Below are 18,963 nucleotides of genomic sequence, written 5' to 3'. Positions count from 1 at the left end.
AAATACATAGGATCACTAAAGAGATTTTAAGACCTTTATGGAAGAGAATTATAAGCCAAAGTTAACTACATGAAATATATCATTCCCAGATATTTTTTTTAATGAATTAACTACAAACAAGTAATTGCAGCTGAAAAAAGTACAGGCTGCAGGGCTTTTTGTTTCATAGTAATATATGTGAAAATGGCCTAGGTTTCAGATGCCTGCAGTTTCAGTAAGGACCAGTAATACAATATGGTTGACAAAATAAAAGTTCACTTCTGGCATCATGACTTAAAAGGAATAGAAAGAAAATTAGGAAAGCAAAAGGTCTGAAAACCATGTCAAATGAAAGGAACAGCTGAAGGAACTAAATATATTTAAACCTGGAAAAAAAAAATCGAAAAGATTATGATGGTACTTTTCAAATACACAAACCGTTCCAACAAAAAAAGAAATATCTTTATGGCTCTAAGATAAATAACTAGTATTAAGTAGACATTACAGGAAAAGATTTTAACTGTTTTTAAAAATTAGCTATACAAAAATGGAAAGACTGTACTGTGATACAGTAAACATCACAGGAAGTACTTTAACAAAAAGTCTCCCATACCCATATGGGAGACTAAATATAGTGATCATTATTAATGCTATTATCCTAAACAGAAGGTAAATAGCAAAAGTATAAGATAGGAAAACAGTGAGATTCATTTGAGAGAAGGTAGGGAAAAAGGAAATAAATATCAAAGAGATAGTTGACAAATGGGGAGATGTTTCATTAGATTAATTAGAATAAAATAAAATTCAAGTAAAAATACACAAGGTATACATAACAAAACAATTTAAACTATAACAGTATCTTAATAATGTGTTAATAAACAGATTAAGAAGGACAACCTACACTGTTAGCATGTAAATATGAACAACAATAAGGAATGAAAAATAGTATTGTAGTCACCATTATGAACAGGTTAGTCCACTTAAGTTATAGGCAGAAAATTCTTAAACGTGGAACACAAGGTGTAAACAGTTTGATTTAGGAAGCTAATTAGTCTATGTCAGTACAAAGTTCCATAGGATTTAACCCAAAAGGCTATGCAGAAAAAATTTAATTAAATAACATGTGTGTGCGTGTGTGTAAGCACAAAATGGGAACTAAGCAGCTGAGATGAAAAAGTAATAATCATTCTGTGGCTTATAATTAAGCACAGATATATTAAATGCACAGAACAATTGTGAAGAATTAGTCCTAAAATAATTACCAAGGACAAACTACTAGTGATTATTAAAATAAATAAAATTATTCTGAAAAGTATGAACAAGGAGCAAAAAATTAAAAGTTAAAAAAGAATTAACAAAATGAGGGCATAAGGAATAAGAAAATTATTTTTTACCTGTTACAGAAACATTTAAAATCTTTGTCAAAAGTTCAATGTACATTGGAAAACTAAATTAACCCATCATTGTTAGTTAGCCCAGTTTAAGTGACTGATAATTGAAGGATGATATTTCTCAGTCCTTTTTTGAAGAAAAGTAAGGTGCCATCAACATTTCTGAGATTTAGATTTAAAGCAAAAACCATTATCACAAATATGTAAAATAACAATTACTTTTTCCTTTTATTGTTTAAAGCAAGACTTTTACTGTTAACTTTTTGGAAGATTATCTCATGTAACTATTCTAAAAACTATTTAGTGAAAGGAGTACAGAAAAACATTTCAACAGTTCAGCCCAAACAGCTAAGGAATCAACCAAAGTAACCCATAAAGAGAGTTTTCCCAGAACAAACTTTTTTTTCTTGATTAAAGAACTTTACTTTCAAAGCTAAATGACTTAAGAAAATAAACATGAAGGCATTAACAAAGTCATACACTCTATTTCATTCAATTCACACCAGATTTTAGTCTCCCAACTTTCTCTGTTATCTTTCCATCACTGCAAGATATTAAAGGTATTAGACCTCAGAGGATGGGAAAGCATATCGCAGACACTAAGACAGAAGCATCACCGTGTGACTCTACATTTCATCTTGAGATTTTAGAGTTTTGGCCACTGACTACCAGGCCAAAGGCAGACAGAAGATGCCTCCCTAGGAATCTGTTTTAGAGGAGAAATGTAAAAAATAAGGCTAATTCAACAGTAACTTAAATAACTTAATAGCTTCACTATAAGCTGTAAAGAAGGATCTCAAGCTTCCGTTTTACTCATGTTTTGTTAAAAAGGCTTCAAAACCAGTTTCCAAAGACACTTTCTTCCTCTTAACCAAATTATTAATAGATTTGGATTTAAGTCACACACATCTAAAAAAATATGGTCTTAGAAGGTATATCTAGCTAATTTGGGATATTTAGGTCTGTGCATGTGAGCATAAATTAGACTTAGAGGCTATTTATCCACTTGAAGGGTGAGGGGAGAAAAAGGAAGTAAAGCATAGGAGAAAATACCAAACTTTTAACACTGAACTCCACAGTAAAACTTTCAGTTACCTGGAACTATTCCAAGAATATTTTAAGCAGTCAGGCATGTTTAAGTGACTGTGTTTGTTTTAAATCCTCCAAATGGCATTCTTACACATATATCCAAAAATATGTCTTTTGGAAACCCCACTCTACCTAGCTCTGGAAACAGTAGACAAGTGATAAATGCCTGTTAAATACAGGAATCCAGCAACAGCTACAATGGAGACAATCTAATGATCTGAAGTGATCTTCCATCACTCTGAACATGCAGGAGGCAAAGACTGTTGAACTAAAAACCTTATTATTTGAAAAAAACAGTTAAAAGGAAGGAAGGTAAAAAGGAAAGAAAAATTATTGGCTTATAATTCCTTCTACCTAGAAGATACTTCTCCACCTGTAGAAGTCTGAACTAAAAGATAAGCCCAAATGTCATTTCCTCCATGGCATGTTCTTCCATCCCAGAGTGAGAGTCTCTTACCCTGATCGGCTAATGTTGTGTTAACTCATTTATGACATAATGAGCCTTATACCAAAGTTATACTTTACATGTTATATTTACATAATGATAAAATTGTTATCAGTTGGGGAAAAATACACATATATATTCTAGTTCCTTGGTGACAGGGACATCGTTCTAACACAGTGCCCTGGATACAGAAGGCATGAGGAAGTGTTTTGTGAATGAGCTCAACTGCAGGTACTAGAGTCTAGAATGACAACACAGGAAAGCGTTACCTAGAAAAGTTGCTTCATTTATTTATTCCAACACATACTGAACAACTGGGCCAGGATGACACGCACTGAATGCCATGCATGGCCAGGCACTCCAAACTTTAAAAAAAAAAAAAAATTGGAGGTTGGGAAAGAATGAACCTAAGGTAGGTTTTAGCTCTAAATTCTATAAGGCTATACCTTATATTTAGGGGGATCCACTAATATTTTTCATGAAAAATATAAATAGATTTCCCCTAGTGACAGAAGATTAAAGAGGCTGGATCAGCTCAGGAATTAGCAGAAAATACAGGAGGTGTGTGACTTTCCAACATGCTTACAACCTCTTCCACGCTGAAGAACTAGAAGTGAAATGTCATATAGACTGCAATTTGAAATGGTTTCAAAATGTGTGTGTGCGTGTGTGCATGTGTGTGTATGACATTCATTATACTATTCTTTCAACTTTTCTGTAAGTTTGAAATTTTTCAAATAAAGAGTTAAAAATAATATCTTATAACACATATAAGGCAATCTGACTCAATACATTCTTATCAGTGGAGGTTGCAAAAGGAGAACTCTTAATAATACATACTTCTATGTTGAGACTGATGGAAAGGGTAAGTTTTGCTTTTTTCTGGGGAGTAACTTCTACTGCTGACACTGGAGCCAGATCTGCTGTGTGGAGAATCCTTTCGGCCTGCAGGTGATTCTCTGAAAAAAGAAGTGTCTCTTTTATGAGGAGACCGGTCTCTCACATAATGGGAAGAGTAGAAACTTTTTCTTCTAAAGCCATCTCTCATGCCCCTTTGAAGAAAAAATAAAATAAGTTAATTATATCCTATACTTTATATATACAAGCACAAATGGCAAAAGCTCTGGTTACAAACCATTGTTTGTGTTGTAGTTTATGTCCCCTTTTTCTACCACCACCTAACTTCTGAAATCAGTCAACAAAATGAAACTTTATCAGTGAATTATGTCATTTTTTCAGTTTGGGGTAGAACCAGGTGGTTAAGTGCAAAAGTAACTTTATTTTAAGCAAGCACAAAAATTTTTTAATGTGAAAAAGTCATATAGTCTCTACTTCTGCTTGCTACCAACAACATACCACACAGCTACCATACTCTCAAAGACACCTAGAGAATGCCAAAGATTTCCCCAACGAGACAGTTCATGGTCTACTACCCTCTTCTAAGTACCACTGGTTTTCAACTAGTGTGATTCCCCGCTGTCCCCCGTGATAGTTTGGCAACATCTACAGACACTTTTGTTGTTACAACTGGAGAGGAGGGAATGCCCCTAGTGGTTAGGGGCAGGATGCTCCTAAAATGCTACAATGCCCAGGACAACACCCACACATATACACAGTAAAAACCTATGCAACCCAAAGTGTTAACAATGCCAAGGTTGAGAAACCCTGGTATATACCTATAAAATCCTTGCTCTCTGAATTTACAACAGATTGTTGCCAATCTCTAAATACCAACTTTTTATATCATCTTTACTTTTATAAATTAAATTTCCTTATTAAGCAATATCATCAACTCAAAGCAGAAAGCCCAAATAATAAAGACTTATAAAGCAAAACTATCTTTATAACAGTAAAGCAAATTAAAATTATTAAATACAACCATGAAGACACAAGCCTCGGACTTCCCTGGTGGCGCAGTGGTTAAGAATCCACCTACCAATGCAGGGGACACAGGTTCAAGCCCTGGTCCGGGAAGATCCCACATGCCACGGAGCAACTAAGCCCGTGCGCCACAACTACTGAGCCTGCGCTCTAGGGCCCGTGAGCCACAACTACTGAGCCCGCGTGCCACAACTACTGAAGCCCGTGTGCCTAGAGCCTGTGCTCCACAACGAGAGAAGCCACCGCAATGAGAAGCCCACTCACCGCAATGAAAAGCAGCCCCCGCTCACCACAACTAGAGAAAGCCCGCGCAGCAATGAAGACTCAACGCAGCCAAAAATAAACAGATAAATTAATTAATTTTTTTGAAAAAGACACAAGCCTCTATTTAAAAGAACACTTGGAGTCAAACAGGTTTTAATTGAAGATTTAGCAAATGTACCTCCATATTAAAATTAGAGACCATTATCTTCAGACAGAAGAATGGTAAAAAGATGAGCCAATTGTATGAAATTTCAACTGCTCAGAAAATAATTTCAGCATATTGACTGGTAGTCCACAATATATAAGTAGGTTGTTGTCATTAATTGATTAATACCCAAACTATATCCTCTTTCCAGATATAATTTTCTCTATGCAAAAGTAGAAAACAGTTAAAACTCATTTATGATAAATAAACTCAGACAAAATACTAATACTGAAATAAAGCATTAAAGAAATTCCAATATATTCAAGTTCAATCACTAAAGCTATAGGAATCATATGAATATCACTGAGAGCTGAAGTAAGTAGCTATATATGTATTACACAGATTTTAGGAACTGTACTACAGCACTGGGGACCCAATGGTGAACCACATGCATGTAGTCCCTGCCGTTACGGAACTCTCAGGCTAGTGGGAGAGGCTGATACTAAACATACAGATAAAACATGTAGCCAATGGTGTGTGCAGGGAGACTAGGAGTCTACTTAGTCCAACCAAGAGACAGTGGTGACTTAGATAAGGCGGGAGCAGGGGAAGGGTCACAAATTCAACATGCACAAGAGTGCAGTTTTGTAGACTCAACGAGACAAGGTAAATGTTTGACTAATGAGTGTGAGAGATGGTGGATGACAAGATGATACCCAGAATTCTGGCCACGATGGATTACTGAAATAAGAAAAATAGAACTGAGAAATAGGGACAGGGTGGGAGATCCACATTTAGACTTGACAGTGCTATATTTGAGATGCTCATGTAATATCTTGGTAGGCAACAACAGATACTGGTGATAATATCAGAAGAGATTTTTGGCTATAACTATAAATTTGTCTGTAAACAAGAAGTATTTAAAAGCCTTGGGTATAGATGAAAACAAAGGATAAAAAGTGCAGAAGGCCCAGAATCTAGGGTTAGAAAACTGCCACACTGAGAAGGAAATGGGCTGAGAATAGAGTGGCCACAGAAACATGAGGCACAGGTAAGTAAGTTATCAGGGAAGGCAATGAAAGAGTGCTCCAAGAAGGAGAATAAAGGTTTCATACAGCGAAAGTAAATGAGCTCTTCCTGATAACTTACTCAGGAAATGGAGAAGAACAGGCCCACATTCAGAGGAAAGACTGCCTATTTTCTCTGGAGGGAACGGAAAGATTAAATGCTGAACTACAGTTTCCTAATCCTGACACCAGATGGCAGTAAAATCACAACAGCACAGTTCAGAGCTATCAGAGTGGCTTGGGGTGGCTAGATACACATGGGGGAAGTGCATGTCAGATTTCAACATCTCAGAGCAGAGCAACGTCTCTCCTCTCCTTCACATCAACATCTCCTACTGACCATCAGATTAAACAAAAACATCACCATAGGCATCATCTACCATAAGTATATGGTACTACTTTGATAAAGTGGTAATATTAGCCAAGTCATTTATTCATGTGTGTATGTATACATATTTTTTCATATTTATATATCTATGTCCCAATATATGAAAGGCACTATGAGGAATTACTCTGGCTCTGAAGAAGCTTAATATCTAATTGGGGGGATGGGGAGTAAATGTTCCAAAAAGCTGGTACTGTAATTTAGAAGAGACATATATACATATTAATAGATGAAAAACTGACCAAGGAGTCTTTAAGCAAAGGTGAAATTTAGATCAATATTGTCTAAGAGAAACATAATCAAGGCACAGATGATGTAGTCATATTTCAAAAGTAAAGAGAAACAGGTGAAATTAATTTTAGCAATATTTTACTTAACCCAATATATCTAAAATATTAGCAACATATAATCAATATAAAAAATTTAGTGAGATAGCTTATATTCTCCCTTTCATCTTACAGCTTGAAAATCCAGTGTGTATTTTACACTTACACAATATCTCAGTCTGAACTGGCCACATTTTAAGTGCTCAACAGGCACATTCAGCTAGTGGCTCCCATATGAACAGCACAGATTTAGATGGTGGGAAAAGCATTCCAACCTTCAAGAAAAAGTAGAGAAGGATTAAAGGATATTATGCAAACAAGAAGAGAAGTAGTCAGAACAGTGAAAACTTAAAAAAGCAGTAACTAAAAAACAAAGGAAGAAATTTTTGAAAAGGGAAAATGTAGTTAATATCAAATACTGCAGAGGCTGAAACAGATCTTCATATTTAAAACCTAAGAGTCACATGACCAGTGAGTGGGCTGTCCAGTAAAACTTTGGAAACCAAATCAGACTATAAGAAATTACGACCTATCTACTAACGGAGTTAAACTATTACTTTTCTTCTAAAAAAAAAGTTTGGCAGAGGGAAGAAGGAAGAGAATTGGGACAATACTCTGAGGAAAGGGGCTTACTTGGTCATATTTGGAAGTTGGGGGGGAAAGGCTAATTTCCTATAGATGGAGAAACTGATAAACCAAGACACAAAAATGGTAACTGAAAAAGGAGCCAAAAATCACCAGGAAAAAATGGGACAAAGGAACTAAGTAGAAGAGAATAGCACTGAAGGCAAGAAGAGAAGAACACAAAAAGGATAAAGAGGAAAATTTTCATTTCAAGAAGAAAAAATATGAGAAATCTCTCTTCAGAAGTCCTTTACCTCAGTAACATAATTCTAGAAGTCATTAATAGAAGGTAAAGAAAGTAAGGACATGAACAGATGCTTAAGGCAGAGTGGAAAGTATCTGTCCTTTGGGGGAATGTATTCATTTGAGCAGTGTTCCTCAAAATGCAGGTCCCCAGACCTTCATCAGCATTACCTTGGGAAGGTGACAGAAATTCAAATTCAGGGCATCAAACCACACCTACTGAATCAGAATCTCTGGGAGTGAGACCAAGGATTCCAGGCTTTAACAAGGCTCTCCAGGTGATTCTGATGCACAGGAAACTTTGAGAAGGACTGAACTAGACAAACTAACGTCTAAGAGCTGTAGGGTTTGACCATGCCAGTGGAGAGCTAAAGAGTTGAAAACACAAGAAAGAACTGGTGTTAATTAAAAGCATCATCAAATCAGGACAGGGAGGGATGGAGGAGAAGACTATATGCCAGAAACTATAATAATCCAGGAACAAGAAATGGGGCCCTGGAAATTCAAAGAATACAAAGATGAGGACAGGTGGTACAAATGGAGAAGTTCAGAGACGACACTGGAACTGTGGCTTGGAGGAGGTAATAAGGAGCAAGAAGTATGCCCAGAACTCATCTCAAGAATCAAGGAATTAGGAGGCAAGTGAGTTGGGAGGTAAGTGGTTTCAACCCTTGGAAGTTAGGCTCCTGTTGCAGAAAATGGATGGAAAGAACAAGAGAAAATATATCCACTCTACTTTCATACTAGAAGACCAAGTCTTTGCCCTCATTGGGCAATGGAGAAGACATAAATACAACATTTCAGATTGACAGACAGTTTAAAGAAAGGGAGATGTGAGGGAGGTTATTTTTGATGGGATGATCAGGAAGAACATCTCTGAGAAGGTAATATCTGAGCAGAGATATAACAGAGGGGATGGAACCCAACAAAGAATGAGGCAGTAGAGAGATCTGATGTACATTTACAATGATCACTCTAACTGCTCTGTGAAGGCATCGTATGTTGGTGCCAAGGACACAATGATGAGTCAGAGAGTTTTCTTGGCGTTTATAGAATTATACAGCACCTACATTTCAAATATAACACTAGCCCTATGTATAGGACTTAACAGAAGCATAAGTAGTAGAGGAAGGAAAGAGACTTTTAAGGCCCTCTGTGAACTAGCCTCCTAAGTACTAAAAGCCCCTCCCAAAGTAACTACTGACTCCATGACCTTGAACAAGTTACTTAACCTCCTTATGCCTTAATTTCATCATCTACAAGGTGGGGATAATAACAGTACCTACTTACAGCTGCAAGGAGTAAATGAGATATTATATGTAAAGCACTTAGAACAGGGCCTGGTACACAGCACTCAATAGATGTTAGCTAATTCCATTGACAGTATTACCCCACTATGATTTCCATCAAATCAGTATAAAGGCTTATTCAAGAAATTAGCTAAGCGTGCCAATACAACCGCTTGATAGCTTTGTCATTCAGAAAAACTATGAAATCTTACATGTTTGTAAGAGTTTAAAACCTACTCAAAATAATAAAACCTCCAGAACAAGACTTCCACTTAACTTCCCAAGCAATTTGCTTTACAGAAGATGAACTGTGGATAATTCAATGTAAAGAATGGCAGTTATGGAGTTCTGTACACAGATGAAACACATATAAAGTGAAAAGTAGGCAGAATAGCCATTCGCTAGACTAGGGGTCAACAAACATTTGCTTAAAGGTCCAACTACAAATATTTTAGGTTTTGTGGGCTATATGGTCTCCATCACAACTCCTCAACACTCTAACACAACAGCAGCCACAGATGATATGTAAACCAATGTGTGTGGCTGTGTTCCAATAAAACTTTATTTACAAAAATAGACAGCTGGTCAGACTTGGCCCATGGGTTATAATTTGCTGATCCCAATGTCAAGTATGTACTTCCTGAAGGTTTCCAAACACAATTTATTAAAGAATAAAAAGTTTACCTATAGCTTCCTTTTTCTCGCAGAACACAAAGAAAAGTATGGGGATTTTTTTCACCCTACCCCTTGCAAATATCTCAAGATTTTTATGCTTTAGAAGTTTAATTGTATTTTGGAGAGCAAATTCATTACATAATGATAGAAATATGTTTTGGCTGATTCATATTTTCTACCAGAGACCTGACTTTATATGTTTATAATGTAATTGTAAATATACAAATTTAATATTTATTTACTTATAATATAAAAAAGCCTTTCTCAAAATATGTTCCACAAAATACTAAGCCACAACTGTGGGAAACACTGAGTTTAATAAAATTAAACACCTTTATTTACAGTGACACTTCTCAGAGCATTCTCTGCAGGAAGACACAGACCCAAAAATTAGTTCATCTGCTCATGTATGGCCTTTGATCTTAATTTACTTCCTAACTCCTTTAAGCACAGCAACTTTGCGATGAATATGGTATCTATGACTATAGTTTTAAGCTTTAGTCTTTTCATTATCCGTTATCTTATTTTTAACCTTCCCCAAACACATGGATCCTCAAGTTATAAAATATTTTACCTAACTTTGAGACAATGTGGGAAAGAGGGTGATAGATTCTCTTTCCTTTAACACATACCATGACAAATTCAGGCTGACCAAAAGCTAAATGTTTGGAAGGAAGGGATAGGAGAAAAAGACCTGTCTCTCTGTCTGCCTGTCTGTCTGTCTGTCTGTCTGTCTGTCTCTCTCTCTCTCTCTCTCTCTATATATATATATATATTTAAAAGATACTAAATAATTATAAGTCTACAGGAAGAAACCACTGTGTATCAAAATACCAAGTTTAAACTACATACAAAAAAAGAGCCTAAAGTTGAAAATGTAATTAGATTTAAAGCAAATTTCCAATTAAAGGGAAAATTCCAACATCTGATGGCAATCTTAAATGTTAGTCTTTAATAATTTAATGAATGTTGACAAACCTTTGAACAAGATGAAAACACCAATATAAAGTAGATGAAGGATATGAAGATAAATCAATGAAAGACAAATGTATCATCTCACTAAATATTTAATATAACTCAAGTTATTTTAATTTTTTCCTATCAAATAGGCAAATGATCCCATCCAATAGTGAAAACTGGGGTGGGATATATAAGCCTCATCATAATACGCAATTTGGGTTGGGCTGGAAATTGCTAGGGATTTACTGGTCCTAAAAATACTACTCTAGTCCATAAAACAGAGTTAGACTTCAAGGTCCACACTGACTGTCAGAATGCCTTTCTTATCTTTAAATAACAAGTTTCCTTTCTCTCTTCCTCTATTTATATTCTGTACAAATCTCACTTTTTCTAGGCTCAATCTAAAGTTACAAAATGCTACACAATACTTTGAATTCCTTCTTTTTCTTGGCATAACACCTGGTTAATTTAGTTTGCACTTGGTTTCAAATGTCAACCAGAAGAGTTTCTTTGAGAGAAAAAAGTCACGGTTATCAAAACAATCCAGTAATCCATAAATAAGATGGGTGTCTTAATATATATCACTGGTGCATGTCACATTAGTTTTATGACACAACTGAGTCTTTTCTTAAATTTTTGTCTTCCACTATAATTTATGCCAGACTTAGGTAAAAATGGATATACTACAAGGGCTTAGCTGTTTTGTTCTTTTTTTCTTTAAATTAAGATAATATGGCAAGGACAAATTGAGCAACCTTGTATCTTTTACCTTATACCTAAACAAAACCCTTTCACTTACTTCTATTTCTTTGGCATAAAATGTAATGTGAGAGTGCAGTGAGCTTTTAAAGCATGTAATTCAACAGAAAGTCAACAGTGCTTTCATCTGTAAACTTATTCCTAGTAAAATCAAGGAATTTTTTCCTTTCTTTTCAGATGATTTCTATAATGTGATTGTAGTACTTCATAATGTAAGTTTTAAATTTTTATTTTTATTTAATTAGAAATTAGTTGTTAAGTTTTTTTTTCTTTCATTTCATTGATTGATAGTTCCTATTTATCAAGTGGAAGACCAAATATTTCACAATTATTTAGTAAATCAGTTTGACTATTATGAAAAACTTATGTAACTAAATATTTTCTGATGTCAATATTCTAAGTTCCCTATTTTATATTTTAAAAATTGATCTTCCATTACTCAAAGCCACCTCCCTCCAACACCAACCTTCCAATCCAAAAAGAAATCTGGATAGCTAATATTCTCCACAGTAATTAAGTAGCTGTAATTATACTTCAAAGAGGAAAAGCAACCTCTAGAAACAGTTTCCTGATGCTTAATGTACTCAAGTGAGGAGTACAACTATTATTACTGCTCTGAGAATCTGATACTCTAAATGCAAAAATATCCAAATTATGAATATGAAAAACAGTCAAAATATATGCAAGGATAAAAAAGGATTCTATTAAGTGAGGCGCCTTAGTATATTGATGGTTCTCAAGTGACAGTGATTTTGCTCCAAGCAGGACATGTGGCAATATCTGAAGACATGACATTTTTTACTGTCACAACAGGGGGATACTACTATCATCTAGTGGGTAAACGTCAGGGGTGCTGCTAAACAACCTACAATAAACAGGACAGACCCCCTCAATAAAAAACTGCCCAGCTCAAAATGCCAATAGTGTCAAAGTTCAGAAATCCTGAGACAGACACACGTGCATGCACCCACGCGGGCACACACACACACACACACACACACACACTCAAATTTAATCTATCAGTTTAAGAAATAAGAAGAAACATTCTAAAGCTTTCTTGGAACCACTTAACAATTCTAAAATGTTACTTTATAACATACCTAACTTCAAGTATTAAAATTCCTTCAACTCTTCTAAACATTCAAATTATATGTTACATTTTCAAGTAAAGTATTTTCTACTCTATTTTCAATCTTTAATTTATATACAGTCCAATAGTTAAGAGCACAGACTCTGGAACAAGTCTGCCAGGGTTCAAATCCTGGCTTCATCATTTGGTTACCATGGGAGAGGTGTGACAGTTACTTAACTTCTCTGTGCCTGTTTCGTCATCTATAAAATGGGAATGATGGATTAAGAGGAATAATGCCTACATAATTCATAATAAGTATTCATACTTATTAACTCAAATTTTAAAAAAACCACTGAAAATACCAAGTGTTGACAAGGATGTGAAACAACTGAAATTCACATGTGTTGCGGATGGGAATATAAATGGGTGCAAAGCTGCTAGCTCTCAGTCCACAAATCACCACAGGACTAGCAAATGCACATCATCAGTGACGAATCGCACTGCATTTTTCAAAGGCTTTTGGATTAATCACGGTGCATCTGTTACTCAGTTCATACACAGACAACAAAGCATGTAGTTTTGTTTCCTTCTTGTTCCCAGTGATAAACCCACGTGATATTTTATAAAAATGGATAATTGAAAGAGAATTAGTCAACAAAGACAAAAGTGCAGCCAAGAAACAAAGAAGTGACAATGGTAGGAGTGGAATTCAAATTGAACATAAATGGAGTTACCGAAGAAACGTGACCATAGGAATGTTGACAATGTTGCCTTCAAGATATACAGTCTCAGGAAAGTGGTGAAGGCAAGCTTATTGAAGGCAAACAACAAAAGGGACTGTGACAAAAAGGATGAAGATGTCCCAGAGGAAGTGAGGCTAACAAAAAAATTCAAATTAAAGGAACTCTCAGAGAAATTTCACAACAATGAAAATGCAAAGGATAAAATGTCGGAAACTTATCCAAACTCAGAATGGAGTACGTATGACCATTCACCAAGGCATAAAAAAGATGCTTGCTTCAAGAAGACAAACACTGTTCAAACTACTCTTGATAAGTTTTTTTTACAAAGAAATAAAACTCAAACTCTCAATGTTTCTAATGTTATAAATTACAGTGTATTAAATGAATATTAGTTTTACCATTTATTTTACTTCCCTATACATTTCTGTTGAAAGAGTTTAATGTATTGACAAAAAGTTTTGCAAGTCACAACGACTGTAATTATTCTCATTGACTATTAAGATGGCTTTATGTCAGAATAATGATCACCTTTGGAGAGGAAGAAGAAAATAACTCTATAGGAGTTATGAATAGGAGCATGAAGACGCTTCTGGGATGCAAGTAATGTTCTATTTCTTAACCTGGATGTGGTTACACTTACGGTTAACACTGAGCTATACACCTTGATTTGTGTACTTTATGTATGTTTTATGCTCTAATAAGTGTCTATGAAAAAGAAAGCTATTGGGACTTCCCTGGTGGCGCAGTGGTTAAGAATCCATCTGCCAATGCAGGGGACACAGGTTCGATCCCTGGTCCGGGAAGATCCCACATGCCGCAGAGCCAACAAGCCCGTGCACCACAACTACTGAGCCTGCACTCTAGTGCCTGCAAGCCACAACTACTGAAGCCCATGCACTCTAGGGCCGGTGCTCCACAAGAGAAGCCACTGCTATGAGAAGCCCAAGCACTGCAACAAAGAGTAGCCCCCGATCGCCACAACTAGAGAAAACCTGTACGCAGCAACGAAGACCCAACGCAGCAAAAAAAAAATAAAGGTGTTTATTTTCCTCTAAAAATGTGATATATAAAAATTTAGCTCCTTATCACTTAAAATGATGTGAAGGGATTTTTAAAAGAAAGCAAAAAGGGGCTTCCCTGGTGACGCAGTGGTTGAGAGTCCGCCTGCCGATGCAGGGGACACGGGTTCATGCCCCGGTCCGGGAAGATCCCACATGCAGCAGAGCAGCTAGGTCCGTGAGCCATGGCTGCTAAGCCTGCGTGTCCGGAGCCTGTGCTCCGCAACGGGGGAGGCCACAACAGTGAGAGGCCCGCGAACCGCCAAAAATAAAAATAAAAAATAAGAAAGCAAACAGAACTTTCATCTTCGAGAAAAGAATTTTCATTTTTAATATTTATTTTAAGGGAAAACAAATTGTAAGACCAACTACTATCTAAAAATCATTATTATATTTTAAAGATTTATTTCAAACACCCGAACAGCATAGCATTACTCGCCAAACCCAAGAGAAGGCAGCCTTGTCAAGTTCAACTACCAACGTGGTGTCAGGTAATCTTCTCAGAGGATCACCAAGAAATCAGTAAAACATGATTAGCTTCCTCCACCTCAGGATATTCTCTCTGCAAAGGCAAACCTTATAATATGTCTTGACCAAGAAATAATCCAACTTATATTTTGTTGCTATTTATTTTTCCATTATTCAGAAAAATGCTATACCTTAACAAAGCAATTCTTAACCTTCAACATTATTTCCAAATATGATTCTCTTCACCGGACCTGCAGAATAGTGCACAGATTCGAAGACAATCTTTTATAGATAAAACATTTAAAAAAATAATCCTTTATAACAAAATATAAAATTTAAAGATTTTTTTTTGTCTCCCATAGTTTTTCTTAAATCTTTGGTGCCTGCTACTGTATGTATGCAGCTAAATGTTATCAAATGACTAATGAATAAGCAAACACAAAATAACTTTTTTTTTTTTTTTTTTTTTGCGGTACGCGGGCCTCTCACTGTTGTGGAGCTGCTGACGCGCAGGCTCAACGGCCATGCCTCACGGGCCTAGCCGCTCCACGGCATGTGGGATCTTCCCGGACCGGGGCACGAACCCATGTTCCCTGCATCGGCAGGCGGACTCTCAACCACTGCGCCACCAGGGAAGCTCACAAAATAATTATTAACAGAAAAATGTTAAGTCTTCCATTGCCCTTGCTTTAACAGCTTGTATTTCTGTAAACTCACTCATGGTTTTACTCTGTACCATATATTTAATAGATATTTTCTACTAATAAAATCTTTGACATATCATTTTTTAAATATTTCTGTTTCATAGAGTTTGACCTAAAGATACCATTACTTCAAGGCTCACCTCGATTTTTGCTACTTCAATAAAATACCACTACTACATTTAAGAAATACTTCTACGTCCAAAAATGGGGAACTAAATAATTCTAACTTGACTGCTGAAAAAAATCTAGAGAAACTGGACAAAAGATTTGTTTTTTAGTAATCTGCTCAGAGCCATCAGAGAGCTAAAAACACAGTAAAGAACTATGGATCCAAAGTACAAGAGAAGTAGGAAGCCCAGATTGCTGAGCCTGTCTTTTTTGGGCTGCTTTTGCTTTTATATATCTGCCAATTTCAGAAGCAGTAGTTGAGAGGATGAAAAGCTGAGAAATAATTCTGATGGCTTCACGGAATTAGGATATAAAGATCTTCCTAAGGGTTACACAACGAGCAGGGTGAACTGGAAGTAGACTAGCCTGGCTTCATATGACCTAATTTCCCTTAGGTTGACCCTGAACTGCTAATGACTAACCCTCTATTTGAAATACTTAGAGATTTCTGTCTTCTTGATCACTAATTAAGACTCCTTAAAATTATTTCAGATGTAAAAATCCCGTTTTAACAAGAAAATCTAAGTATTTAAAATCACGTAAGTAAAATAAATTTAAGTTAAACATTCTTAAATACAGAACTGTCTCCTGAAGAATGGTACAAATTAAAACAAACCCACATATACAACTGTCATTTAGTACTGAAAATGCAAAACATAAAATCTCTATAGTTTATCATTAGTTTGTCCAAAAAAAGTTAAAAGAATCGATTGAATAAATATCACAGCTTTATTCATACTTTTGTCTTTTAAAGTGTGTTAGTCCCAACACTCATGATTAGCTATAAAATTCAATTAATATCAACTAGTATAATTTTCTTTGTGCAAGTATCATCCTGATTTTAAGAAAGAATTTTGTTTAAAGATGCCCCTGAAGCGTGCTAAACACAGCAACATGATACTGGGAACTTGAGCACATTTTAATTGTCATTCCATAATTCACAGGGTGTAACTCTGCACTGCAAGTAAGACGAAGTTCCATTTACTGCACAAAGAAAACTTACATCAAAAGCCTTCAAACTCTAAAGTTTCTAGCTATGTTGAAAACGAGGATATCAACATATATAATGAATCCAATCAAAAAAGAGAAGAAATATAAGTACAACTAGAATGCTTACTATGAGGCCTCCCCAAAAAAACCATATATTTAACAGAACTGATCATTTTTATTATCAAAAAAGTATATAACTTGAGAGCTAGGACAGCATCTTTGGCTGTGTCACAAACGTTTCAGCCATAATGCTGGACATATATATAGGGGGCAAAGTCACCTAGAGAACGGAAGATGGGAAGAACTAACATGCTATAAGGCACTGTTTCTCAAAATGTGAACCTGGGGCAATCGACACTATAATTACCTTGAATGCTGGTTTCAAAAGCAGACTTAAAAAGTTCAGGATTCTCACCTGTTAATATACACCCCCAAACTAATTCCACCCCTCACACCAAGCTGGACAAATTGTGATCAACCTCTCAGTTTCAGCAGACCTATGTTTACTGGTTGAGAGTAAAAATCAGGCAAAGATACAATGGGAGGGAACAAGGGGGAGAAAGAAAGCCTTTTACTTCTTATTCAGGACCTCATCTTTCTTTCCTTCCCACATTCAACACTCAGAAATACTTCACACAAAATACTGGCTACTTCATTTCTTGTCAACAAGAACTTCAAAAAGGAATTAAATTTTCAGGAATCATTTAGAGAAAGCAGCTTGGTAACCAGTAGAGCAGGGTTAAGAATAAGTTAAGTGCAGACCTCAAATATCTGTTTTTAAATGTGGAACAAGAGAACGAGAGGTACTGTTACTTAAGCTAAGGGATTTCCCACATTACTTTCTATTCTATACTACCCCAAAATCAAGTAACTGTCTTATACCAGAGTTGAGATGAGAAGTTTGGGGACCCAGTGCAGAGTTCTTTCCACAAAACCACTTCTTTACAGTTAAAAGTAATCTGGGAATGAGATATGGGCTGAGATCTCCCAACTAGAATATAGATCTTTTCTGTGTTATTCACAATTTGATCACTGACACCTAAAACAGTGCCTAACGTTATTAAGGAAAACGTTCCTAACTTGCTATAACAAAAATACCAAAAAATGTAATGTTGAGTCATTACACAAAAGAAGTCTATCTAACCACCAAGAAACAGGCTAGGGCAGGCCTTCCAAGGTGAGAGACTCTGCTCCATGCATCATCCCAAGAACCCTGGCTGACCACTCTGCTATTTCAACATGTGGCTTCCAAGGTCACATGCCTGCTGCCATTGCATTCCAGGGTCCACCCTGCAACATGGGAAAAGGTAAATGCGTGTGGAAGAACATGTGTAGAAACAGAACTCCTACTCACATTATTCTGGAGATAAATAGTTACATGGCCACACCTAGCTGGAAGGAAGGCTGGGAAAAGTAGTCTACCTACATGCCTAAGATGTGTGAAGAAGAGGTTGAAGTCTTTTCAAGAATGATGAAATTAAAAGTTTTCAATGAAAACTCTGGGATTCCCAAGTGACAATGTGTCTAATAGGCAGTTGGATGTGGAAATATTGAGCTCAGAAAACAAGCCAAGGCCAGAGATACAGATTTGTCTGCCATCAGCAACAGACAGTACAGGTCAGAGATTCTCAAACTTCAGTCCTCAGACCCTCTGCATCACAATCATCCAGGGGGCCTGTGAAAAATACAGATGATTCAGATTCTAAGGCTCCATTTACTGAATCAGAATCTCTTGAGATGAAGACTGGTAATCTTCATTTTTAATGAGCTCCTAAGCAATTCTTATGAACACAAGTTTTAGAAACATAAGCAAAGGGAGTAACTGCTGTCAAAAATAAAAGATTCAAGATGAAGTTAGCACAAATGAGAGAAGGTGCCAAGAAGTCACTGTTAACATGATCCCCCAGTTTCTGGACTGTTGTCGAGCCATACTACCTATTAGATCAACGGTTCTCAAGTCTAGCTTCACATTAGAACATCTGATGAGCTTTTTAAAAATACTGATGCACAGGTTCCACCCAAGACCAATTACATCAGATCACCAAGTATGAGGACCAGGAATTATGGAGTATTTTTTTTTTTTTAAAAAAGCTTTACACCTAATTCAGAGTACAGCCAGGATTGAGAAACGCCATTATGAGACAGCTGCTTTTACATGCTCTTCATTTCGGAATCCCAGATTATTACCCTACTCCAGAGATCACAAACCCTTGTTTGAATTAGCTGTGAACACTGAAA

General features: G+C 36.1%; 1 protein-coding gene across 9 annotated transcripts in view; it reads right to left on the bottom strand.

The window, feature by feature from the left end:
• PPHLN1 (periphilin 1) overlaps positions 1–18,963 on the bottom strand; it is a 138,414-nt gene that overhangs the window by 76,699 nt on the left and 42,752 nt on the right. For 8 of the 9 annotated variants that reach the window (XM_024740445.1, XM_024740439.1, XM_024740440.1 and 5 more), the window contains one exon: positions 3,745–3,956. In XM_024740445.1, coding sequence (XP_024596213.1) covers positions 3,745–3,956 — 212 coding nt within the window. The remainder of the gene's footprint in view (positions 1–3,744; positions 3,957–18,963) is intronic. The other variant, XM_024740442.1, reaches the window with a different exon arrangement.

The sequence above is a fragment of the Neophocaena asiaeorientalis genome, unplaced genomic scaffold (genome assembly GCF_003031525.2).
Source record: "Neophocaena asiaeorientalis asiaeorientalis breed wild unplaced genomic scaffold, Neophocaena_asiaeorientalis_V1.1 scaffold340, whole genome shotgun sequence".
In the NCBI taxonomy this organism is placed as follows: Eukaryota; Metazoa; Chordata; class Mammalia; order Artiodactyla; family Phocoenidae; genus Neophocaena; species Neophocaena asiaeorientalis.
The sequence above is the reverse complement of the archived record's forward strand: the minus strand, read 5'-3'. Positions and strand labels throughout refer to the sequence as shown.